The sequence below is a fragment of the Danio rerio genome, chromosome 23 (assembly GCF_049306965.1).
Source record: "Danio rerio strain Tuebingen ecotype United States chromosome 23, GRCz12tu, whole genome shotgun sequence".
Taxonomy (NCBI): Eukaryota; Metazoa; Chordata; class Actinopteri; order Cypriniformes; family Danionidae; genus Danio; species Danio rerio.
In genome coordinates, this window is record NC_133198.1 from 23,740,681 (window position 1) to 23,768,332 (window position 27,652).

The window sequence follows — 27,652 nt, forward strand, 5'->3', positions numbered from 1 at the left end:
TTACATATTTGGCTTTATGAAATAAATGAGCCCAAAGCCAAATACAATAAACACAACAACATTCGATTTGAGCCACAACATGCAGAGCAGTGGGATTATTACTTCATTGCTCATCACTGTGAATGTATAGTGTTTATATTATTATCATGCTAAACTGGGATTGTAATTTCTTCTCATTTTTATTTTTCAATACAGGACAGCACCTACTTTTTATAGGGCACACATTTTACCCCTTTTACAAGATTTAAGATGAGTCTTTTGTGTCTTCCGAATGTGTCTGTAAAGTTTCAGCTCAAAACACCCATCAGATTATTTATTATACCTTTCAGAATATTTGATTTTCTGCTTTGAACACACTGTAGCTGTTTTTGTTGCCTGTGTTTTCAATGCTAGTTCGCCCTGCCCAGCTTTTCCACATGCCTGTCTGAGTTTGCCTTAATTTTCATCTTGGCTGCATCAGATGAACAGCACAGTGACAGACATGATGGAAGCAGACCTCACATAGCGTTTGTGAGAAATACTAGTTAGAGCTTTCCCAATTATTATTTGATGAATTTGTTGTGGAGTTAATTTAAGCCTTTTCTGCATTGATGATCTCACACCCACACCCACACACACAGTGCGCACGTTTAGCTTTGCACTGTTTTTGCATGACAAATGTGACATGATACACATTAATATCCACTGCTGTATGGTCATCCGTCTTAACATCCACAAACTTGACGTGTCTTCCTTCATATGGACATGCAGCTGTGGTGATAAAGACAGTAAAATTACTGTAACTCATTACAAACATCTTTTAAAAACATTCAAAACGGCTGTTTAAAAACAGCTGTCGATCAATTTGGTAGGCAGGGAAATCGCACTCCTACATCACCTTGCATTGGGTCTCAAAATGGGGGGGATTTGGTCCAATTTTAACGTGAATTATTTTTATTAAACAGCTTATTGTCTTTATATCACCCCAGTATGACTGTGGACACATTATACCTACACACAGTTCTGTCCAAACAGCTTTTTTTCAGATGATTTTCATCACAGGTGCCCTTTAAGTAATTACCTACATATGAGCACCAAGCATTCTGGTTGTCACAAGCCATATAAGGTCTGACTGAACGGCTCCTTTAAGACAGTGGGCAGAGCCTTCGGTCTGACGTGGACAGCCTATATAAATAGTTTCCAGCTCGTTGCTTTCCATGATGAAAGCGGCAAGTTGAGCGGCAGAATTTTCAACTACACGTGCGATTTGTTTAATATTTTGCGGGGAATATCTTATGAAGATACACAGGGATTACCCACAACACTTGTCTGACTTATACTGGACATAAAAAACCGTCAAACAACCCATATACGCAACCCTACGAGACATAACCTGTGAGTAGTTTTAAATATTTTTAAAGTAGCTTATGTTTTTACACTATATTGAAATGTGAGAAAATGTTAAGTGCAGTTCACGGCGTACGTGCTTAGGACCTGAATATACAGCAAAAGATGATTCTCACCTGAGTCAGAAAGGGTTTGTCAGTGGGTGTGTGTTGAAATCGATGTAGAAAACCTGTCCACATATCAGAACAATCTTTATATTCACACTGTGCAATTTTGTACTTTACGAGCTGCCCTGCGTCACCCGGGACGACTGTTTACAAGACAACAACCGGTTGAGTACGACCTGTCCCGTGTAGTAGTAACCTGGTTTATCATTTACCACAGATGTTTGAACTCTTGCACGTCTGTAGTGGATCAGTGCCTCCAGCTCCTTTTGCTTTCCTGTCATCTGTTTATTGTGTCTATTTAGTTCCCCCCATATGTACTTGAAAGTAAAAATGTCCCAGCTGAAAGTTTCTTTATTATGAGGACGTGATGAGGACGCCTGTGCTTGGAGATTGATTTTCAAATAACTACTTCTTGTCTGATAAGTGTGCCTGCTGATTCGGTGGAAATGAGAATGTCTTTAGGTATCGCAAAAGGAGTGCCTGTTGTCTGATGGGTGTTAAGTAGCTATTATTGCATGCATTATTATGTAATTATATAATTAAAGGAAATAATTAATTAAGGTGAGGTATAGTGGTGTATTGAAATAATTGAGGAGAAAACGTGTATGTTCTAACTGCAGGATCATAGATCCAATTATATACTGTAGAGTTTGTATTTGATAGATTTATATGTGTTAAATATTACTGAATTATGTTTTAGAATTTATTAAAATGTTAAGGAATATTATATTACCCAAATTATCTACTAATTTTCTTTAATTAAAAAGAATATATTTTAACTGATTTTTTAAAGCATGTGCGTGAACAATATGCATAATATTATATAGGACTTTTTTACATATGTGAAAATATGGTACTTTATAAATATGAAGTATATGCAATTTGATGACCAAAACTCACGTTTGATAATATAATATAATATAATATAATATCATTCATTCATTCATTCATTCATTCATTCATTCATTCATTCATTCATCATTTTCTTGGCTTAGTCGCTTTATTAATCTGGGGTCATTACAGTGGAATGAACCACCAACTTATCCAGCATATGTTTTACACAGCGGATACCCTTCCAGCTGCAACCCATCACTGGGGAAATATAATATAATATAATATATTGTAATTAATATAAATTAATGTAATATAATATATTTACCATATATTAATATAATATATGGAAGGGCATCCGCTGCATAAAACACGTGTTAAGTTGGCAATTCATTCTGCTATGGCGACCCTGGATTAAAAAAGGGACTAAGCCGAAAAAAATGAATAATATAATATAATATAATATAATATAATATAATATAATATAATATAATATAATATAATATAATTTACACTTTACAGTCACAGATGCCCTTCTGGAAAAAAAAAAACGTTAATAGAAAACTGCAAAACATTAATTGAGCTCTTTAGAAAAAAAATTTGTATATAAATCCAGCACTGTGCTATTTGGCAATGCCGATGTTCTGGAGAGTTGTGGATCAGCTCGTTCTCTTTGGCTCCTGTCCCAGGCCCCACTGGTGACGTCCTCCTCACACCTCTTTCATGCCTTTATGGCAGGGCTTTAACCTCACGGATAAGACTGCCTGATGTTGAAACTGCACAGGCACTCTCCCCAACGCAAACGCACAAAGAACCAATTATGCTTTAGCGTCGCATCTGCATGGAGGTCTTTGCTGGGAGAATTGGCGATTGTTAGTTTCTGCCTTTCACGGATCTGACTGAGGCAAAGCAGAGGCTGAGCATGTGATAAGTTGCATAATGGAGCCTGCATGGGTATTTCATTGATTACATTCTGACTTGCGCCCAGCATTCCAGCACATTGCTCACTGAATGGTTTTGTTTTCCTGCACAGACGCTTGATTGTGTTTTGCTGTAATGTCTTAAAGAACTGATGTTGCATCATAGCCGAGCTGTTTGTAATATCTGCCTGTCCATATGTGACAATGGAAAAACTGCATATTCATGTTAAGGCACATGCGGCTTCTGCCAGATGAATAAAGAATTTTGTATTCCAGTTTAAATGAATTGGATGAAATTTGTGGGTTAGATGCATTAGATGGACTTGATTTTGTTTTTTGTTTTTAATTTTTGTTTTTGCTGTCAGTGCAATCATATTATTGAATATTGTGTAAAATTGTATAAATTGTGTAAAATAAATATTGTGTAAAATGTTTACATTTGCAGTTGTATTAAAATAATTACAAATAACATTTTATACAATAAAATATGCTTTATTATGCAAAGGTTTGGTATCATTTTTATGTTCATGAAGCATTGTATGGTCTCTGAGGAATTTATGCATTTATTAAAATACATAAAAATGGTAATATTGTGAAACATTATTATGATATGAAATCACTTTTCCATCTAAATATATTTTAAAATGTATTTTATTTCTGAAATGCAAATCTGAAATTAGACAGTATTTTAATTTGATGCTTAAACTCTTATTATTATTTTTATTATTATTATTATTATTATTATTATATTTATTATTATTTTATAATAAATTATTATTATTATTATTATTATTATATTTATTAATATTATATTATATTTATTATTATTATTATTATTATTATTATTATTATTATTATTATTATATTAGGCAGTAGGTAGTCCTGTCGCCTCACAGCAAGAAGGTCGCTGGTTCGAGCCTCGGCTGGGTCAGTTGGCGTTTCTGTGTGGAGGTTGCATGTTCCCTACGTTCGCGTGGGTTTCCTCTGAGTGCTCCAGTTTCCCCCACAGTCCAAAGACATGCGGTACAGGTGAATTGGATAGGCTAAATTGGACGTAGTGTATGAGTGTGAATGAGTGTGTGTGGATGTTTCCTAGAGATGGGTTACAGCTGGAAGAGCATCCGCTGCGTAAAAACGTGCTGGATGAGTTGGCGGTTCGTTTCGCTGTGGCGACCCTGGATTAATAAAGGGACTAAGCCAACAAGAAAATGAATGAATGAGTGAATGAATGAATGAACGAATTATTATATTATTTTATGTATTATTATTATTTTAATATTTATTATTTTTGTTGTTATATTTAATAATAATAATAATAATAATAATAATAATAATAATAATAATAATAATAATATAATAACAACAACAATAATAATAATAATAATATTGGAATGTTTATTATAATATGTTAATGTTTATGTATAATATATTAATATTGTTGATCATTTCTGTTAAAGCTATAACAGAAGGTCACTTTTGATCAATTTAATCCTTCCATAAATGAATAAAAGTTGTTTTTTTTTTTTACAAAACCTAATAACCCACCATCTTTTTAATGATTTTCATATTCTTTACAATTTTAATATGAGAGGGACAGTGAAACATTTAACTGAGCTTTTAACTTGACCAAAATGGTTACATTAATTTTAACAATATCTGACCATTTGAGAAAAATGGCTCTATTTAACATTGTTGAACATTGTCAATATATTTCATTGATTTTTTTTTTCCACACAGGGTTTCTCATTGCCATTATAAAAGTGAAGTATTAAAGTCCTGTCTTGCTTGCCCATGGCTGGATAATGAGTTGTGCTGGTTCGGGAAGGTGGAGACCCCCTCAGGCCTAAACAAACCTCCACTCTCTCTCCAACAGTATGGCCTCAGCCCAAGCGTACTGGGATCAACACCATGACCATGACACCATGGATAAGTGAGTGTGAATGCAGTCTGTATTATAGACCATCTGTTGCTCCGGTCAACCGGTTTTGACACATTCCATTTTGTCTTTTTTTCAGGCTGTTTTTTAGATTTGGTTCGGAGTCCATGGATCACAGCTTGAGAATGTATCAGCAGAACTCTGCGAATGTGGGCTTTGAAAGTGAGTGAGTGCTTGATATTGAATTAAATCAGCTCTATTGCAATCTGGTCACCCTCTGTTCTATGAGCTTGTTGCGGATGTTTCTCAGGAAGCGCAGAAGGTTATAGGAAGTTGGTTGTATGATTGTCTGATAAGTGAATCCTTTGATAAAGTCCCTATGTTGAGGCTGAAACTGTATCAGGAGAAAGAGCCATTGAAAATAACACTTACATTAGGTTGACGACTCTGTTAAATGTTTAGATCACAGGTTTTCTATCTTTTAGCTTAAATTTGATCAACCTTGAGGATTTTTAGTGGGCAGCTGTAGAAATTCTTAGTTTCTCTGGGTTTATTAGATGTATGTTTGAGTAAAAGGCTTATATTTGCTTTATTTTATAAAGTTCTGATAATGCTCCTTATTTTTAAAATACAAATATTGTCATTTAGAGCATTTTTATGTTTCTTAAGAAGTTAAAACATTTAAAACATATTGTGTTTTGAATATAACTGAAGAAGTGGTCAGTTATTTAATGCTAGCAAAATGCTGTAAATGACAATCTTTTTATTTTAAATTTGCAAGAAATGTCATCAGTAGTTAACAAAATAAAACAAAGTTTTACTCAAACACATTTTTCTACTCATTGCTGTGTATCATTTCTTGTGTAAACACCCAGTTTATTTTGTGTAATATTAATTTTTTAAATACATCTAAAATATCATTTGAATTAACATGATTTATTATCATTATTACTTCAAATGATCTTTTTAAATTTAAACTAAACTGTTGAATTTGAATCTTTATTTATTGTTTGTACAAATTATCTTATTGCATTTAATGTTTAGTTTAGTCCAGTTCAGTGTGGTTTAATTACATAATAAACATAATAGTTTTAATAACTCACTTCTAATAACTAGATACTTTTCAAGACACTTCTATACAGCTTATAGTGACATTTAAAGGCCTAACTAGGTAAACTAGGTTAACAAGGCAAGTTAGAGTAATTAGGCAATTCGTTGTATATCGATGGTTTGTTCTGCAGAGAATCAGAGAAAAATTTAGCTGAAAGGGACTAATCATTTTGACCTTAAAATGTTTCATAAAAAATTGCTTTTATTCTAGCCAAAATAAGTTTTTATCCGGAGGAACAATATTATCAGACATACTGTGAAAATTTCATTGCTCTGTTAAACATTATTTAGGAAATATTTTTAAAAAAGATAAGAAGGGGGTTGGGGGGTGGGGGTGAAATCATAATTCTGATTTCAACTATGTGCATCTCAGTGAAATGTTGGAATGATTATTTTAATGTTTTTTTATTTTCTGAATGAATTTGTTTATATAATTAACCCTTTTTTAATATTGCTTCTATTCCACACATATCCTTCCTGTCAGCAATCCCTTGCAGACCCTAGCTTAAAAACTCCTCCATCATATGGACTGTGTTCAAATCCTCAATTTATTTTCTGTGTTTTTGGTTTATAGGAAGGACGTCTGGCTCCTGTTCTCCCCAGTGTCTTTCTCCTAAGACTCCAAATCCTCCACAGCTGCTGTTTTCCTCTCAATGCCACCCACCTGCAGGAGACCAGGTGGTTCCGTCTTTACAGAAACTGTCTGTTTATGAGCACATGCCCCCATGTTCGCCCAGGAGAACAACCAAGCCCCTTCCTCCCCTTCCGGATATAGGCGACTTGTCCTCTGATGAAGAAGAAGACAATGAGGTTGAGTTTTTCTCCAGCACCTCTGAGAGCCAATGTCTGGTGCCTAAAACCTCATCCTTCCAGTATGGCCTGCCAGGAAGACGCAGTTTTCGGGGAAGTGGTCAGATAAATTTTGCATATTACGAAGGCCTACAGGAACATCAGAAGCTATGCGGGATGAAGCCCCAATGGGAGCAGGCGGTAACGGAGAACCAACAACGACCACAACGCCGACTTCATCGCTCCAATTCTGGCCCTGCTGGATGCTTTAAAGCTGCCAATTTCGAATTGACCAGCCTTCACCATTCTCATCCTGCTTACTCGCAGGAAAAGCCCGAAATCCCACCTCGAGTTCCAATCCGTCCTTGTCTCAGTGAAAGCACAGACCTCAGGAGAACATCAACTGATGACTTTGATGCAGACAAACCTCCCAAAGTGCCTCCTAGAGAGCCCATTCCTCAGGTCATCCCTCGTGCTATTAGTCCCAAAAGTCTACCAATTTATGTCAACGGCGTGATGCCTCCTACTCAGAGCTTTGCTCCCTATCCGGAGTATGTCAGTAAGGCTCAACACAAGCAGATCTGTCAAGGCTTGCCTTCTCCTCGTAGTCCCTGTATTTTACCCATTATTGAAGATGGAAAGAAAGTGAGCAGTACCCATTACTTCCTGCTCCCTCATCGGCCTGGCTACTTGGACAAGTTTGAGAGGTTTTTCAGAGAGTCAGACTCATAGTGTTTTAAAGTCTGAAGTTGTTTGCTTGAGCAAAATAAGAGAGAGAAAAAAAAAAAGGCAGGATATAAAGTGTTGTTTGACTGAACTGATTCTCCAGTGTTATGAATTACTGTTGTGTTTAGGGAATGGACATGATGTCCTCAGAGAAGAACTGGTTTACCGCTGCTTGAATATGCAGGATCACTCTGTCAGAAGTATCCTTTGTTTGTTAGGGCTGCATGAGTGTTCCTAATGAAACAAAAATTGTGAATATAAAACCTCAGCAAAAGAGAAGCTTTAAGGTCTCTTTGTAGTTTTTTACCTTAAAAGCTAGATGGTTTATTATTTGAAAATGAAAACTGCCATGAATTGATAAGTATTAAATTTTTTTATATCTATATTTTATATAGAAATAATACAATAGTATACCATTTCCAGATTATTATTATTATTATCTTTATATGTTTTATCTAATCATTTTGGTAAGCGTAATAAATCTGGAACATTATTTCAAATTGTCTATAAATCACAATCAACTATTTTATCCCGAAAATTACAATTATGTTTAAACCCCCAAATCGTGATGCCCTATTTATTGGTGTCTGTTTTTGTTGTTGTACTTTTTTTCCATGCTGTATGTTAAATTAAGTGTGTGCAGTATCCTTTCATGAAGGAAAAAGATGAACTGTTACACCGTTAACACTGTGTAACCTGAGTATAAGCTGGTCTTATTATTTTTCTCCCCTCTCTGTAGTATGGAGTGCTATATCACGCAAAACTCATCAACAGTATGAGTTTAGATATTAAAGAAAACAGTCAAGTATTAGTAGTAATGCTCATCTGAATTTTGAATAATTTAAAGAGCTTATTGGGTGTTTTTATAAGGCAGGTTCTGAACAATGCCACCAGTGAAAAGTGTGGTGATCAAAAACGAGTTGCAAAGGTACGAACAGTAACAAATGGAAAGGACTGGACATAGGGGTTAGTATTGAGGTCTCATTGTGAGCATTAATCAAAGTGTTTTGTCCTGTTTCTTTCTTTACTGGCCACATAGATTAATTGCAAACCAATCTATTTGTTTCTTTAAAGAGTGGCACTTGCAGTTTCATTTTGCTAACGTCTGTTACAAGGGCAGAAATGCCACTGCCTTGCCATTTAGTGTCAAAACGCTGGACACTGGGTGTAATTCAGCTGTTGGTGAATGATATTTTGCTGTCTTTTTAAACCGTTTACTATGAAGTTGCTTCATTGAAATATTTACTACAAAGGAAAGTCGTAAATGAAAGCCTATGATTGGTCCTGGCCTTGTGTTTCATATTTTGTTACTTTAAGTTGAGAAAGTTATTTTATTTTTTTAATCTTGACATTATCAGACCAGTAGTTGTTTACATTTTGAGCTACTCTTGTTTTTGTTCATCAAACGAAATGACCTGTTTTCTGTGTGAAGGCTAATGTTAACTGACTTTGTTTCATCTGCTGAGGAAACATGCACTTCTAAAATGTACAGTATTGGTGTAGTTTTTCACACCAGACTATTTAAATAAAGTAACTTATTTGTATGAAGATTCTTTGATTTATTTGAATTGCTGTGTTGTGATGTTTTTTTTATTAGTTTCAAACTATAATTCACTCATCATGGCACGCCTTGTCATATCAAAGGAATCAACCAAGATGACATCACTTATCTCCTATATACGACGAGTGAATAATACCGATTCTTTGTGTTCAAACCAGTCTTTACAAGTCAGGCCTGGCAGCTCCACTGGCTTATCAGTATGCTAAGGTGGGGTGATATCAGCTTTATTGTGATTCCAGAGTCTTTATCTCTGTTGTTTGCTCAAATCCGTGATAGTAAGGAGACTGTTAAGTCTTTAGGAACTCCAGCCTGAGTCACTTCCTTTTAAAATACCACCACATCAACGTGCGAAAAGTTACAGAGAAGTGGAATATTTCTAAAGTAAGCACCCCTCGGTGACTCACCACTGTGCTTCAGTGTTTCTGCTGTGAATACCAAGTGTTGTTTCCCCTGATGTAATTGTATGACCACATATAACTACCAAAGGAATTAAATGTCTACATGTACTGTACGTAAATATTATGGCTGATTTGTTGTAAGAGCCCACACTTGTAAACATTTAAAAACTAAATATGAAAACTGTCTATAATCTCCGTCGTGCCATCTACAGGTACTTTTTGTCAACAAATAACAAAAATAACCAACAATAAAACAATAGTATTGTAATAAGTAGAGTAAATACTACAGTGTATTTAAACCTTACTATAGTAAAGTATATTCTACTGTGTCCCTGCTGACAAATCCAGCTTAAACCAGCCTAGGATGGTTGGCTGGTTTTAGCTGATCGACCAGCCTGGTTTTAGGGGTTTTGACCACTTCCAGGCTAGTTTCCAACCATTTCCAGCCTGGTCTTAGCTGGTCAGGCTGGAAAGTGACCAGCTAAAACCAGCTTGACCATCCTGGTTTAAGCTGGACACAGCTGGTTTTGGCTGGGCTCCCAGCCTGGCTAGGCTGGTCAAGCTGGTTTTAGCTGGTCATCTCCCAGTCTGTCCAACTAAAACCAGGCTGGAAGTGGCCAAAAGCCCTCTAAAACCAGGCTGGTCGACCAGCTAAAACCAGCCAACCATCCTAGGCAGGTCTAAGCTGGATTTTTAGTAGTGGAAATATTTCCAACTCTTTGTTAATAATTGCTATAGCTAGTGTAGTATCAACACTGAATTGATAAACTGTAATAAATACTGTTGTATACTTTTTTTACTACAGTAAACTGGTGTAGTATAATATTATAATTGTAGAAATCATTTACAGTATTGGGTGGTTTGTTTATATTAATATAGCTGTATTATCACGGTAACTGCAGAATTACCACAACAGATTGATTTAAGTTCTTTCTTTGAAATAGATGGTTGAAAAACTTTTTTTATTCATTTTGGAAAATTAAAACAGTCAAGCAGCGCCATCTCCTGTCCTAAGTGAGAAACAACCTACACTCAGCTATTTATATCTCTTGCCAGAAAAGTATCACATATTGCCTCAGGAACGGCTTGTTATTTGTAGACTCGGAAGAAAGGTGCTGAAAACATTCATTAGAGATTTTGGTTTATACTGACATGAAAGCATCAGTTCAGTTGCTGCACAGCCTTTTTATGAATCTCCCGTTCCACGTGACAGCTATGACATTTAATAATCACACTCATGTTCAAGAAATAAGAATTAAGAATGATTTATATATACGCATTTAAATATAAACATTTTACAAAATGTAGAGAAAGTGAGCATATAGTTTTATAAAATTTTATTTTCTGAACATAAATCCTGACTGGATCGTGGATACTCAAAAGCAACCCAAAGCCTTCTTGCTTTTTTGAAATGTTGTCTTGACATAGATTTTGTTTGATATTTATTGTCATACTAATAATTTAAAAGTCAAACAAACTTCACTCATACATTCATTCATTTTCTTGTCGGCTTAGTCCCTTTATTAATCAGGGGTCGCCACAGCGGAATGAAACGCCAACTTATTTTACGCAGCGGATGCCCTTCCAGCTGCAACCCATCTCTGGGAAACATTCATTCACACACACACACACACACACACACACACACACACACACACACACACACACACACACACACACACACACACACACACACACACACACACACACACACACACACACACACACACACACACACACACACACACACACACACACACACTCATACACTACGGACAATTAAGCCTATACCCAATAATCCTATACCCAATACCCAAGAAGGTACCAAAAACCTTCTTGCTGTGAGGTGACAGCACTATCTACTGCGCCACTGCGTCGCCTAAAACAAACTTAGATAATAAAAAAAGAAAAGAAAAAAAACCCTGCCACATTCTACTGCCAATTTATACCTTCCGCAGGCGTTCAATGTTTACGAACTGCGTTCTCTTCTCATCCCTATAGGGATATATGCCATTCTCAAACTCTATTCCTGGAGGGCCACAGCACTGCACATTTTTTTCTCCAACCCTTATCAAACATAGCTGTTCCAACTAATCAAAGTGTAGAGACTATTAAGCAGGTGTGAGATGGAGGTGGCTGAAGCTAAACTATGCAGAGTTTAGCTACAACTAGTTTCAACACACCTGTTAGGAGGTTTCTTGTATATCTAGTAAGAGTTTGATTAGCTTGTTCAGGTGGATTTGATTAGGTTTGGAGCTAAACCCTCCAAGACACCGGCCCTCCAGAACTGAGTTTGGACACCCATGCCCTAGAGGGACTCTCCGAAGGGATTAGGCCAGGGATGCCTAAACTCGGTCCTTGAGGGCTGGTGTCCTGCAGATTTTAGCTCCAACTTGCCTCAACACACCTGCACGGATGTTTCTAGAAAGCCTAGTGAGAGCTTTATTAGCTAGCCTAGGTGTGTCTGATTAGGATTAAAACTAAACTTTGCATGGCCCTCTGAGTTTGTGCACCCCTGGATTAGGGCCTCTAGGGTGTCAAACTCAATTTTTGGAGGGAAGCAGCTTTGCAGAGTTTAGTTTGAGCCCTGCTTCAACACACCCATCTGTACTGTAGGTATCAAACAAGCCTAAGCAATTCGTTTCACCAGGTGTGTTAAATTAGGGTTGGAACTAAATTGTGCTGAGCTGCGGCACTCCAGGAACTGAGTTTGACACTTGTGCTCTAAAGGGATAACAGGAGGTGAGCTCTTCCGAATTGACTGCAGTGTGTGACACCAAACAACTTCCCTGCTCAAAGATGTCACGGCCTGAAGTGTCCTTCATTACAATGGGCCCTTCTAAGTGGCCAGTTTTGACCACTTCAGTCACCTCAGCTATGATACTTTCATGTCTGAAGTGCCCTTAAAAGGGGTTTGGAACGCACAGTGGGAGTTTTTTTTAAATCTTATTTAAATGCACAGTTGAGAGTTTGTGGAGGTTAAACTTCTGTTAACGTTTATCTAATTGATCAGAGTTATTTGAATATGGATATTAGTTGGATGGATATTTTAACTAAGTAAATTATTGAGTACGATGAGTGTATTTAGCTTTGGCGTGACGCTGCATCTTTACCGCTAGGTGTCAGCATTTTTTACAGTCTATTTATGCTAGCAAAAAAAAGGTTTTTCGCATCCTCAAGCTTATCGTCATCTGCAGCAGGTGTGCTAGCTCTGATTTGCCAACCAGGCAGTTTTTTTTGGGGAAAACCTTATGTAATTCTGCGACGTGAGCTTGGATTGTTTTTAGAAAACGCCACCCCTGATGCGGGCTAAGATGAGGTATTGAAAGAAAGAAGGCTAAGCTGTCAAGCAAATATGAATGATGTTCCTTTAATCAAAAGTCCTGGTGTGTGTCTACTGTGAATGTGTTTATTAGCAAGTTTTGGTGAGGGAAATAACCTATCAAGTCGAAGTTAAAGTAACATATTGTATTGCTTTAGCTAGTGGGCAAACAAATAACAAGGCATGTTTACATTAAAGAAAATATTAAAGAAATCTGCCTGTTCTTGTTGCAACACTTATTTGATACATTTTAGGTATGTGTGCGATGTAAGATCAATCATTCAAATATCTCGAGAAGATGTCTGTCTAATAAACTTGACTACTCTCTTCTACTATGATAAAACCATTGTTAATTTTTTGATAAGCATAGATGCCTATCGAGGTTTATATTCTCAAATTGATGTAAATGAGATTAAAATGTTAAAGTTTTACAAATTAAAAGGGTAACACTAACGCCACTGTGGAGATATTATTGTGCCACTGTGCAGATTTATGTAATGTTTTTCTTATCCAATAGATGGCAGTAAAACACTAATTTAAAATCCGCAAGGAAAAGCTTTTCATGTATTTCGTACTTTTCAAAAAGTATGATAAAAATATTCTAGTTATTAAATTGAATTTATCTTAAAATTGTCTTTTAAAAAGTTGTTTTACTTTGTTTTTTTTAATCTCTACAGAACCTTTCTTCAGGAAGTGTGTGTTTTCCCACAGCCCACAATCGTTTGCTACAAATGTGAGTAAAAATCTGCTATTTTCTGTAATTGCCTGCTACAAACGAAACGAGGAGCTTATGCCAGAACTTTATAAATGATTTTTAAAAACAAAGAGTGCTGTTGTCAAGAACGTTGTAGTGATTTAAACCCTGTAGCTAATTTGTAATTGGCCAAACTGATGGCGATGTCCACTCTGTTTTTCTCATAATCCAACTTAAAACCATTTAAGCAATGCAAATTTAATGTAATTATAACGACATTGCCATACAAATCCTACAATAAATACAAACTCTAAGAATAGTTCATCCAAAAATGGGAAATCCCTGTGTCATACCCGTATGACTGATGTGAAAATGTTTTAAGAAGTTTTAGATCCATTAATGAAAGATTATCTATTTTTTTATTTTATTTCATAGGTTATAAAAAGATGTTGGTACAAGCTGGAGTGTCATGAGGGTGAGTAAATTTTAACTTTTGGGCAGACAATTCTCCTTTAATTAACACTCCAAACTCCAAAACTTTATGAAATGTCATATACTGTATGTTAAAATTACATCATTTAGGATATAAAATAATAAAATTAAAATTATTAATCTAAACTGAACTGATCAAAACCTCTTGACCCAAATGTGGAAACTTACTGCACTCTATTTAGTGGTAAAATGAGATGAAAACACTCCAATAAAACCCACAGTAAATGTAGAACTACCAGAAGCCATCTCACTCTGTTAATCACCTATTGTGCCAAATAAAGACTGAAGATGTTTTTTCAGACGTACAACGTCATTATCATGCATTCTGTTTGTGTGTGAAAAATCTGCAAATGAATAGAGACTTCAGATAATTACTTAGCAAACAAAATGCATCTTGCATGGTGGATCTGCAGTTTTTGATCAACAAAATGCAGACATTGATCCCGGAGGTGGCTGAGCCCCGCATGAAGGTCTCATGCTCTTCTAGATTGCAAGGCTGTCTGTTCCAGTCATAATCATCTGTGAACAAACAACTCAAGAGATGCTGGGATGACCTGATAACACTCGCAAAAGAGCAAAAAATACCCCACCGTACTAAATTAGCTATGTTTACAACTCCTTCGCAAACACAAGACTGTGTGTTTAGTTAGCTGTTTGTAAAAGTATGTTTTATTACACTCAAGTCATGTTTGATTGCTATATACACATCACGTCTGCTGATTTCTGGTGGAAATAAAAAGACATTTAGATTTAACAGAGACTTCAAAGAGATTTTCAGACATTCTGATCCTAGTGTGATGACTTGTTTTATTATAAATGTTTTTTATTTTATATTTCTAAGTCGTTACACTAGGATCAGAATCTCTTAAAATGTGAAATCTCTTTAGAGTTTATGTTAAATGTAAAAAGTATTTTTTTTTCGATCAGAAATCAGCAGAGGTGATGTGTATATAGCAAAAAGAAAATATTATTTGACTGACCTAAGATATTGGTTCTGAGACATCATTTTAAGATTGTAATGATGAAAATAAACAAACAAACCAATTAAACAATCTTGACAACCCTTAAATATTTCTGTCAGTCAAAAAAATATGCTTTTGATTGACCTTGACTGAAACAAAAAAGATAAAATATTAAATGAAAGTTTTGTAATTAAAATGTATAACCTTTACCAACCCTAAAAAAATAATCCTGATGTGTCAATCTAATTAGACATTTAATAATAATATTTATAATAAACAGTCTAGTTAGATTAACACGTCAGGATTATTTTTTTAGGTTTGGTAAAGGTTATACATTTATTTACAGAACTTTGATTATTTATCTTTTTTTTCAGTCAAGGTCAGTCAAGAGTGTATTTTTTTTTTGACTGACAGAAATATTGAAGGTCAGTCAGAACTGTTGAATTAATTTTATTTATTTTCATTATAACAGTCTTGGAGTGTCACGGTGGTGCACTGGGTAGCACTATTGTCTCACAACAAGAAGTTTGCTGGTTCGAGCCTTGGCTGGGTCAGTTAGCATGTCTGTGTGGAGTTTGCATGTTTTTCCCATGTTCGTGTGGGTTTCGTCCAGGTGGTCCAGTTTCCCCCACAAGTCCAAAGACATGTGGTATAGGTGAATTGGGTAGGCTAAATTGTCTATAGTGTATGTGTGTATAAGTGGGTATGGCTGTTTCCCAGTGATAAGCTGCAGCTGGAAGGGCATCCGCTATGTAAACATATGCTGGATAAGTTGGTGGTTCGTTTTGCTGTGGCGACTTCAGATTATTAAAGGGACTAAGCCAAAAAGAAAATGAATGAATAATGAAGAAATAATAGTCTTGAATGATATCTCAGAACCAGTAAGGTCAGTCAAATTATAGATTTTATTACACCCGAGTCATGTTTGATTGGTATATACACACACGACTGCTGATTTCTGGTGGAAATAAAAAGACTTTTTAGATTTAAAGAAAGAGATTCTATATTTTCAGACATTCTGATTCTAGTGTAATGACCTTAAGGTAATTAATAGTTAATAGTAAGATTAGTTAATAGTTAGATTAACACATTAGGATAATTTTTTTAGGGTTGGTAAATCTTATACGTTTTAATCACAAAACTTTCATTTATCTTTTTTTACATGGTCAGTCAAGACAAGAATGTAGTTTTTGACTAACAGAAATATTCAAGGTCAGTCAAGACTGTTTAATTAATTGGTGTATTTATTTTTCGTCATAACAAATTATAGATTTTATAACCCTCAAGTCATGTTTGTCGTGTTGGATTGCTATGTGCACATCACGTCTGCTGATTTCTGGTGAAAATAAAAAGACATTTAACTTTAACAGAGACTTCAAAGAAGTTTACCAAGACGTTCTGATCCTAGTTTAATGACTTGTTTTATTGTAAATGTTTTTTTATTTTTTTTTTATCTGTTTAGGTTATCTTGTCTGGATGATTTTTTTAGGGTTGGTAAAGGTTTTATGTTTTAATTGCAGAACTTTCATTTATTATTTCTTTTTATTTCAAGGTCAGTCAAGAGTGTATTTTTTGACTGACATAAATATCTAAGGTCAATCAAGACTGTTTAATAAATATATTTATTTTCATCAAAGCTATCTGGAATGATAACTCAGAACCAGTATTTAAGGTGAGTCAAATTATACATTTCTTTTTTATATTACACTCGAGTCATGTTTGTCTTGTTTAATTGCACATAGAGCTGGGCAATTAATCGAAAAGTAATCGAAATCGACATTCAGAACCTATAATCAATCCAAAATTTCCAGGTCAATTTTTTCAATTACTTTCTCTACCACGTGTTGAGTCATGTGACCTCATTACTTTAAGGCTGGTTGTATACCCCTCACCTTACGTTGCACTACATTGAAGATAATTGGAAGCTGCGCCAGAGATGCACTTGTAATATGTAAGCATATCACTGTACAAAACTTGTCAGTGAACTATGAGGGCAAAAAAAAAAAAAATCGCTCATTAATCGTAATTGAGTTAAAATGTTCAGTTAATCGGGCGACAAGGTGGCGCAGTAGGTAGTGCTGACGCCTCACAGCAAGAAAAAGCCTCGGCTGGGTCAGTTGCCGTTTCTGTGTGGAGTTTGCATGTTCTCCCTGTGTTCGTGTGGGTTTCCTCCGGGTGCTCTGGTTTCCCCCACAAGTCCAAAGACATGCGGTACAGGTGAATTTGGTAAGCTAAAATTGTCCGTAGTGTGTGTATGTGAATGAGAGTGTGTGAGTGTTTCCCAGTGATGGGTTGCGGCTGTAAGGGTATCCGCTTTGTAAAACGTGCTGGATAAGTTGGCGGTTCATTTTCCTGTGGTGACCCCTGATCAATAAAGGGACTAAGCTGAAAAGAAAATGAATGAATGAATGAATGTTCAATTAATCGAGATTTTTAGGGCAAATTGGCCAGGCCTATGTACACATCACATCTGCTGATTTCTGGTGAATTAATTTGTTAATTTTCAGATTATTTAGACTTTCAGATTTTAGCTCATAAAATCTTGAATGATATTTCAGAACCAGTATTTAAGGTCAGTCAAATTATACATTTCTTTTTTATATTACACTCGAGTCATGTTTGTTTTGTTTGATTGCTGTATACACATCACGTCTGCTGGTTTTTGGTGAAAATAAAAGACATTTAGATGTAACAGAGACTTGAAAGAGATTTCAGATCTTGAGACATTCTGATCCTAGTGTAATGATTTGGTTTATCATAACAATTCAGGATTATTTTTTTAGGGTTGGTAAAGGTTATATATTTTATCTAAAAACTTTCATTTATTATTATTATTTTTTTTAAGTCGGTCAAGAGTGTATTTTTTTGATAGACAAATATTTTAGGTCAGTCAAGACGGTTTAATTAATTTGTTTATTTATTTTAATTTTAACAATCTTGAATGATATCTCAGAACCAGTATTTAAGATCAGTCAAATTAAATATCATATATATATATATATATTTCTTTTTATTATTTATAAATAATACCAGTCAAAAGTTTGGGGTCAGTACGATTTTTACATTTTTAAAAATAAGTTTATCCTGCTCGCCAAGGCTGCATTTATTTAATCAAAAATACAGTACAAATTGTAAAATTGTGACTAAAAAAACTGCAAAAGTAGTTTATCATTTAATTTAATAATTTATTCCAGTTATTTTTAGTAATGGTTTTTCAGTTTCTTTACTACAGCCTTCAGAAATCAATCTAATATTAATAATTATTATTATTATTATTATTATTAATGGTTATAGTAATAAAAACAATAATGACTGGAGTAATGATTTGATTTGAAACTACATACAATAAGAAAACAGTTATTTGAAATGTAAATCAATATTAATTATTATTATTATTTTTTAAATTTAATAAATACTGCCTTGATGAATAAAAAAATAAAACTAATCCCAAACTTTTAACCACTGGTGTATATAACCAGAATATTTTATTTTTTGTAATCAAGCTTTTAAACTTTATATATTTGCTTGTTAGGGTAAAGTCTAAATTTTAGAATTATTTTATTAACAATATTGACTGCTAATTTGTTTTTTTTAAGTCACTCAAGATTATGAATAATTTATTTGCTTAAATGTAAGAGACATTTTTAAGAAGGCTTTAACTGTCATAAATAAAAAAAATGAGGCTGCCTTCAGATTTGGGGGAATTTGGGCAAATTTTCTTCTTCAATTTGATTATGATTTGAACTAACATTTGCGTTTCAGCATTTTCGCTGTAACCTCCACGCTGGTGGACAATGAATGACATCAATTTGGGATCAAATTGTGCAGAGTAATTTGATTTGATTCATTGTCGATGCCCTGTGTAATGCATGCCAACTCACTCCGACTAATTAGGGTATAAATGAGGATTAAATCAATGTCTAGCCTTTCTACACATACTGATGCATTTTAATCAGTTTCTGGCATAATGTGGCTAAATTTGAAATCATAAATTCTAATACTGACAAAATATATCCAGATTTTTCATTAATTCAGGTCTAGCTTCAGTCAAAGATTTAGTAGTTAACCAGTCGCTAGAATATCATGCGTTTTGTTAATGCCCTAGTTTTTTCATAACTCCTCATAAGGCTTTATTAAAAGGGCAATTACACATGCAAGGGGCAGAAGTCACAGTTAAGGAGAGCCACAAGGGGCATCAAATGATTTTCTTCATGCATTGGGCTTTCAGATTGATTTAGTGAAACCAATTGGGACAGCATGTAAAATCAGGGATGTTACTTTCATCTGCTTGAAACAGACTTCTTTCTTCTCTGACATTTTCTGGGAAGGTCCAGACAAACTGATTATGGCAAAAAACAACCAGTCTATCACATGCTGATAAACCTTGAGACATGTCTTGTTAGTGGATATCACCTCGAAACTTCCACTGCCCAACAGGGCATTCAGGCCTGCATTAACTTCACTGGAGCATTTGATAGCATAACAATTGACTAAACCTGTTTGGGTCCATTATGTGATGATCAACTGTTTTGTCCTAAGTGTAATTTCACTAAAATACTCCAAAATGCAATTCCCTCACTTTGATCCTTGAATACCGTTTTGATAATTATATTTACACTGTATTTGACTGTTAAGACGGTTTCTTAACATTTTTATTTTACTATTTTACAAGCTGACCTAAAAAGGTTAGTATTCTTTTTGGGAGAATATTTTCCTGAAGAAAAAAATATAAATAAAAAATGTATAAATAAATCTGTCAAAGCACCTTTTTTTATGGATTTGTTTTTCTGGAGCTCAGACATCTACTAAAGAGGCTGCAAGTTCTCAACAGGTAAATTCTTTCTTATACATAACAACTTTCTTATAACATTTTAACTTTCAAACTGTAACTGCCTTACTATGATTTTTAGCAAGTCAGGGAAGTAATAAATTAGATTTTTTTGATTAATTATTTAGTATTAAGCATAAAAGTAAAACAAATATGTTTCACACTGTAAAAAGAGATAAGTTAATGTACTTAAAAAGTGACAAACCCATTGACTTGAGCAACAAGTTGACTTAACAGTTCCAAGTTACTCACTTTTTTAAGTTGACTTAATATATATAATTATATACATAGTTCATTTACATAATTGTAAGGCAATGGGTTTGCTTACTTTCTAAAATATCACTTTTAAAACAATGTGATTACTACCTTTTTAAAATAATGTCAACTTATCACTCTTTACAGTGCACAGCTTTCTATCGTTATCTCTTTTTTAACACTAAAGGGCTGACATACTCTCCATTTTTACAACTTTTGACCTTCAAAACATTCTTACAAAACATGCATGTTTTACTCAAGCAAATAAAAGATTGACACACCTTAACTCTAAACTCTACTGTGTATTTCAGATGTTGATTTCCTGCAAACTCAACCACAGAGAGAAACTTACACGCATTTAATTACACCATAACAGAGGATTGCGAATTTGGTACACTTGATCTTGCTCCTCATTACATTTGTTCTCTGTTTCTGTTTTGTGTTTTCTTTATGTATTTATTCATGTTCAGTGCAAATGATCATTCATTAATAATCTTACCAACTCAACTTGCTTTTCAATTTTTTTGAAATGTAAAACCCATTGATGTTACAAGAAATTATAAGACCAGACAGATAGAGTGGTAAACTCAACATTAATAAACAGTTTAATAATAATAATAGGCAATGCAGTGGCGTAATAGGTAGTGCTGTCGCCTCACAGCAAGAAGGTCGCTGGTTCGAGCCTCGGCTGGGTCAGTTGATGTTTCTGTGTGGAGTTTGCATGTTCTCCCTGTGTTTGTGTGGGTTTCCCCCACAGTTCAAAGACATGCGGTACAGGTAAATTGGGTAGGCTAAATTGTCTGTAGTGTATGAGTGTGAATGAGTGTGTATGGATGTTTCCCAGAGATGGGTTGCAGCTGGAAGGGCATCCGCTGAGTAAAAACATATGGTTGATAAGTTGGCGGTTAATTCTGTTGTGGCGACGCCAGATTAATAAAGAGACTAAGCCGAAAAGAAAATAATTGAATGAATAATAATAATAATTTTAAAAATATATTATTATTATTATATTTGTTATACTATAAAACTATATGCATTATATATTAATAATAATAAAAGCAAGGCTCATTGTGGAACCTTATGAAAATGGTTGGCTCTAAAATGGATTCTGGTATTGTTACAAGCAAAAACTACCAGTTGGAACAGTTTTTCATTTCTTTGTGTAATGATAGCCCATTACATTTGAAAAGACATTGAAATTGAAAGCATTTTAAATGTTTTTTGTTGTTGTTGTTGTTGTTTTTAATTATGTAGACTAAATATAACACAACCTAACTCTTTGTTTCTTTGTTTTATTGCTGAATGTTGTAAATGAATCAGACTTTTAAAAATGTAAAAACTGTCTTTTGACAAAAAGCAATGGACAAGACATCGGCAAGCAAATCATGGCAAAGGCTGGAGCAGGCTGACTAGTGTTTTTAATATTGAACTCCATTGAGTTATAAATGTGATTGTTTGTTTTTACTGTAATAAGTTCAGCAAAAAAAAATGTAAAAAAAAATTATATATATATACTGCATGCATTATTTAATATGATTTAAAGCAACATTTTCTAGTTATTTTTAATTATATGCAAATAAATTACGAAATTACTTGGTTTTTGGCCGTCTATAAGAAAAGGTTTAGGCAGCACTGCTCTTGATTGTGGCTTTTTTTACTTGGAAATTAGTTAAAGGGATAGTTCACCCAAAAAATGATAATTTCCAGCTTTCTTTAAAGTAACTTATTTTGTGTTCAACAGAAGAGAGAAAATCTAATGGTTTTGGAACAAGTAAAGGCAGAGCAAATTTTGGCAGAATTTTCAGTTTTAGGTGCTGCATGACAAACATTATGTAGTTTGACATTTATTGAAAGTTATTTGAAACATGCACTGTTAAAAGTTCTTCCTGCCTCTTTTTTAATAGTAATAACAATTCCTTATATTTTATATAGCACTTTTCTGGACACTCAAAGTGTTCCGGCAGCAACCCAGTTTTCCCATGTGGTCTCCTATCCAGGTACTGACCAGGTGCAGCCGTGCTTAGCTTCAGTGGTTGCAGAGAGCTAGCTGTTGGTATTTGATGTTTAGTTTACTCAAATGAACTTTTCTAGTTATCTCAACTTAAATCAGTCAAACTGACTAATGTTTTATTTGTTGAAATTTGAATTGCTACAAAATATTTAGTTGAACCCTTATTGAAGTAACAAAAAGCATTTTGTTGTTTTATCATGACATTTTTTACAGTGTGAAATTTGATGTGTTTCTTGCCTATTAAAAATAGTCAGGTTTTGTGTGGATCAAAACCTTTCATCCCAACGGAGTTGGGAAACGGAGCACCCAGAGGAAACCCACGCGAAGGCAGGGAGAACATGCAAACTCCACACAGAAACGCCAACTGAGCTGAGGTTCGAACCAGCGACCTTCTTGCTGTGAGGCGACAGCACTACCTACTGCGTCACTGCCTCGCCCCAAATATTGAAATGTTACTCATATTTGCACCTTTTGTAAAAACAAGCATGAACAGATTTGTCACGTTTTTTTTTCATGCACTGTATAATCATTGTTTTGGAATGATTTTAGTTAATCTTGCTTTTCCAAGGTTAATACGAGTTGTAAATTGCACCTTAAGGATGTTATTTGATAATTTGAAAACCAAAACAAGTCGTTAGAAGCTACTGTGAACTTTCTTATACTAGCTGGGAAATTTTTATTTCACAAACAGAGGTTTCTTTAAAAAAAATTCTATTTTTATAGACTTCTTGTGTGAAATAGAACATTTAATTAATTCATCTAGATTAATTGATCGTAAGAAATGTGCTTCTTTCTTGGATAAATATGAGATCTTTAATGCTACTTGAATTTGTATCTATTTTTTATTGTATTATTATTTTTTTATTTATTAATCTTTTTGTTTTGCTAATGTGGATATTGTGTTACTCAACTGTCCTCTTTTACTGTATTCTTTATAGTATTAAATTAATTAATAAATTAATAAAATATGAATTAATTAATAATAAAAAAAAAAACTTAAGTGCACAGAAAAAAGCTTGTGTATATAATTTATTTTGACCCACTACAAAAAAATGTTGACTGTGATACACATTCACTATACATACAGTACATACATAGATACATATGCATAGTGTCTGATTTTTTTTTTTATCGACACTCAAACAAATAACAATATCTAGCATCTGTCACAAGCCCTTATCAGCTCTTATCAGGTGACAAAAAATTATCCCAAGTCAGCTCAGTTTCTTCGATCTGCCAGCTCGTGACCCCTGGTTTGTTTGTAGTGAGGAGTTAATAGTCTCTGTGTATTGAGGTTTAAGGGAGAAAGAAACACCCCATGCAGCCTGACCTTCCTAGTCGTGACCTCTTCACGCTCACACACGTCCCGCCATCAGACTTCACAAACATGAAAGAGCTCAGCGTAGGGAGGTGTCCTGCCGGAGACGGCACACAAGGGTTCACAGTGCAGTGGCTGGGTGCTCCTTGACAAAATCACATGCTTGGCATATGGAGGAATCCCGAGAGCCTTCATGGTGCATTTTACGTCTGAGTAAAGATAAGAGGAGAGAGAATAAGATATCTTTTTTTATTCTATCAAACTTAAAATTTCTATTATTTTATTGTGATCGTAAACTGTATGTGCAAGAGATTATCAGCACAAGTGGTATGTGTTATAATAGGCTACAGCTTTAAGGCAAACCATTGCAGGTGAATAGTGTGAAAGAATGAAATGCCTGCTGTTGTTTTTTTGTATTGCTTTTTTTTCTGTTTTGTTATGTTTATATATGCAGAATGGCTTTATTTACAGAAGTTTGCACAAATTTTCTGACTTTGTAGCATACAGATCTCAACACTTGATGAAGTCATGTGGGTTCAGATTTTTGGTTACATTTATTTTTTACATAATATAGTCAACGAAACTAATTTACTGAGGGAATTTTGAATCTCTTTTATTATAGCTATCCATTGTGCAGAAAATACTGTGAATAGTTAGTTAAACTAAAAACAAAAATCTATATATTTTTGGAAGAATTAAATGTATAATACACATTTAGCCATATATAAAGAAACATTTACTATAGTGAAACTATAGCACCAAAACTAAGTTTAAGGACAAAAAGGAGCCTCTATTGACAACAGACTAATGCATTAGAGAATTATTAGAGAGGATTTCTGTTTTTTTTTAATTATTATTATTTTATCTTTTGAAAATGAGTCAAAATCTTAAAATGTCAATCAGCCAATCAGAATTTAGATCAACTTGCCTTGTTTTTATATACGTGTGCGTGTTTTTGAATTTTCCTTGTGCTTAACAAGGGCGTATTTATTTGATCAAAATGGTAAATACAGCAATTTGGTTACAATATTAGAATTTAAAATAGTTTATTGTAATATTATTACGTCTTTACAGTCACTTTTGATCAGTTTATTGCATAATTGCTGAATATCATAGTACTATTAAGCATTTATACCTTTGTGACCTTTCGGTTTTCTCATGAGTTTCTTCTGTTGGAAACTGTATATATATTCTTTTTCTTTTCGTATTCGTCCTTTAATTAATCAGGGGTCGCCACAGCAGAATAAACCGCCAACTTATTCAGCACGTTTTATGCAGGAATGCCCTTCCAGCCACAACCATCACTGGGAAACACCCATACACTCTCATTCACACACAAACACTACTGACAATTTAGCCTACCCTATTCACCTATATAGTCTGTAATACCTTTAACAAATTATGTTTCACATTTCTGACTATACCTGTAAAGGCTGCATTTGCAGTGATTTGGAATGCCTGTGAGAGACTGATCTACCTTACAGACATTCTTTGCTCTCAGTGATGTATGAGGACAAAATGCCATTACCAAGCCAGTGATTTAACACCCTTAAACGCTTCCAGCTGCAATGTTTTTCTGGCCGATGCTGAAAGTGTCATGTGGAACTCAACCTTAGTCTGCTGGGGTTTGTGTGATCTGTGCACCTGCTCGCTCGCTCTTTCTCTCTCTCTCTTTCTCTTGTTTTCATGCTCCCGATATACAGCATTGCAATTTCACTTTTTTTGATCTTCTTCAATATGGGAAATACTATGATACGATAATAATAATAATAATAATAATAATTTATAACTAATTTAATTCACAATAAAGTGTAAAGTTGCCACATTACACGTCATACAGATTGCAGATATCTCAGCTTGTGTGTGTTATAAAGTCAACAATTTTTGCTTTGACTGTATGTTGGATATAGAGTGAAGGGTTTACATTTTTGATTCTTCATTGCCATCTAGTGGCAAGTCCTAATTTATTTCATTAACATAACGAACACCTGTATGTCGTTTTTTTCATTTGACTAGAAATTGTCACGTTAATCTTCACACGTAGCCTACATATTTGCATACGTTTTTTTGGTTAAGGTTTATCCTTAATGTAAAAGACATGTATAATTTATTTTATAATTAAGCGCCAATATTTGAAATAAATAATCAATGTTATAAATGGGTCTAAATGGTTTCTTTTCATTTACAGTATTACATTAGTTTTCTACTCATTAATGTAATGTTTTATAAATGCAATTTATTTCTATTTTTTAAATTTTCTATTTTATTCAAATTATTCATTTTATTTTAATTTAATTCTAGTAGATTATTATTATTATTTATTTATTTTAATAAAGTTTTGGATTCTGTTCGCATGTAGTAGTAGTAGCCTAATAGTAGTAATATTCATCACCATAATTTTTTATTTATTTATTATGAATTATTACACTCTACTGTCACTCTAATGAAATCGTTTGGTCTAGATCCTATTTATTCTGGGGAAACAAGTCAAAGAAAGGTCCTAAGGAAATAATTTGCTTTTAGTTTTATTGTTGTTTTATGACGTTTAATGGACACACGAGCAACAAAATTGAGGGTAAAAATAATTTGTAGTCTAGGTTTGCATTGTATTGTTATTTTTTAATAATCAATTATTTACTAAAAATCAGTTTTCAATATTGTTGAACGAATTTTAAAATATTGCATTTGCGCATTTCTTTATATTTGTTAAAAAAAACATGTTGGTGGGAGCAATGTGAAAATTGAAATGATGATTGTGTCCAACTCTCCCAGAGTAGCTAAATTTAAATGCATTTTCTTAGCCTTTATAGTCTGATTTGGTGAAGTCTGCTCGAGTTGCCCCAAAAACTCGTGCCACCAGCAGTTGTGCCTTGCTTCACCCCGACGTCTGTTTGAGACCACAAAGGCATTCGAGCTACTGGTCCCTTGGGAAGTGACATGCTTAGTCATGTGGAAGTATATATTAACCAGCAATGCACACAAATTAACGATGCCATTGTTAACAACAAAGCCTAGCTTTCAAGTCATTACTGCCTGTCTGGTCTTAAGTTGGATTCCAGTGTTTGATGTTCGCTGCCAATCATAGTTTTGGCAATAGTTAATCATCTCCCTAATTTATACATAAATGCAGTAGATTGGGATTTAGACAGTCAATCTATGCTGACTGACGATGAATTTGTTATGCATCACCTGAATTGTTTCAGTTTACATTTCATATTTTAGATATATTTTATACTTTAATATTTGGATGTAAATGCAATGCTTATAACGCTTTCATATATATATATATATATATATATATATATATATATATATATATATATATATATATATATATATATATATATATATATATATATATATATATATTAATGAAAAAAATTTAGGGGTGTCTCCTGTTCATCAGCCGAACATTTTTTTGAAATCGCTTTTTTTGCTTTATAATGTTGTTAATTTTGGCATTTAAATAATGTCCAGTAATCATTTAATTGAGGTTTTTGGTTATTCGCTACACCAATTCTGTAAACATGCCATATTTATTCGTTTTGTAAAACTAACGAACTTGCTTTGGTTTTTCTATTAGACATTTGGTTAAATGTTTAAGAAATTGTTAAAGTAGATCATTGCGCTACTTAAGCAATTCCCGGTTTAAAAAGTCCTACTGGGAACATTGAGCTTATCTGTATTTTAAAATTCTATGCGGTTGTATAACATAAGAATTAATTAGCACAAACACAAAATGTGTTTTAATCGACCGACTGGTGCAAGAACCTCTGCGCCTTCTTTTGTTCCTCAAACATCTATTTGAGTTTCACAATTGTGTTTAATGGAATACAAGGCCAATGCTGTAGTTGTACACTAAGAGGCTATGAACAAAACACATGTATCTATAGATTCTTATATGACAAAATAGAATTAAATGATATAATTATATAAAGAAGTGCAGTTTGATAGCGTGTATTACTTTTAGGCCTTGCTATCTAAATAGAAATCGATCAATCAAACGTTGGCATTGTTTTGTGCTCAAAGGTCTGATGGAGTGAATAAAAAGCAAGGCACTCCGCGT

The 27,652-nt window shown here is 34.0% G+C and overlaps 2 protein-coding genes and 1 long non-coding RNA gene across 11 annotated transcripts in view; 2 read left to right on the plus strand and 1 right to left on the minus strand.

Annotated features, from left to right (window-relative positions):
• The first annotated feature begins 1,196 nt into the window (after window positions 1–1,196).
• Window positions 1,197–9,293, plus strand: errfi1b (ERBB receptor feedback inhibitor 1b). Its single transcript, XM_689863.10, has 4 exons — window positions 1,197–1,374; window positions 4,982–5,174; window positions 5,260–5,342; window positions 6,805–9,293. The coding sequence occupies exons 2-4, from the start codon at window positions 5,119–5,121 to the stop codon at window positions 7,749–7,751; spliced, it is 1,086 nt and encodes a 361-aa protein (XP_694955.2). The 5' UTR covers window positions 1,197–1,374; window positions 4,982–5,118; the 3' UTR covers window positions 7,752–9,293.
• A 3,582-nt stretch (window positions 9,294–12,875) lies between these two features.
• pax7b (paired box 7b) overlaps window positions 12,876–27,652 on the plus strand; it is a 90,685-nt gene continuing 75,908 nt past the window's right edge. For 2 of the 4 annotated variants that reach the window (XM_073938621.1, XM_073938622.1), the window contains exons 1-4: window positions 12,876–13,023; window positions 13,704–13,759; window positions 14,156–14,195; window positions 16,812–16,846. In XM_073938621.1, the coding sequence (XP_073794722.1) occupies window positions 14,190–14,195; window positions 16,812–16,846 (41 nt within the window). In that variant the 5' untranslated portion in view covers window positions 12,876–13,023; window positions 13,704–13,759; window positions 14,156–14,189. The remainder of the gene's footprint in view (window positions 13,024–13,703; window positions 13,760–14,155; window positions 14,196–16,811; window positions 16,847–27,652) is intronic. The other 2 variants (XM_073938623.1, XM_068216787.2) reach the window with 1 other exon arrangement.
• LOC141380486 (uncharacterized) overlaps window positions 23,283–27,652 on the minus strand; it is a 79,614-nt gene continuing 75,244 nt past the window's right edge. For all 6 annotated transcript variants that reach the window (XR_012398478.1, XR_012398476.1, XR_012398481.1 and 3 more), the window contains one exon: window positions 23,283–23,795. This is a non-coding gene — a long non-coding RNA (uncharacterized lncRNA). The remainder of the gene's footprint in view (window positions 23,796–27,652) is intronic.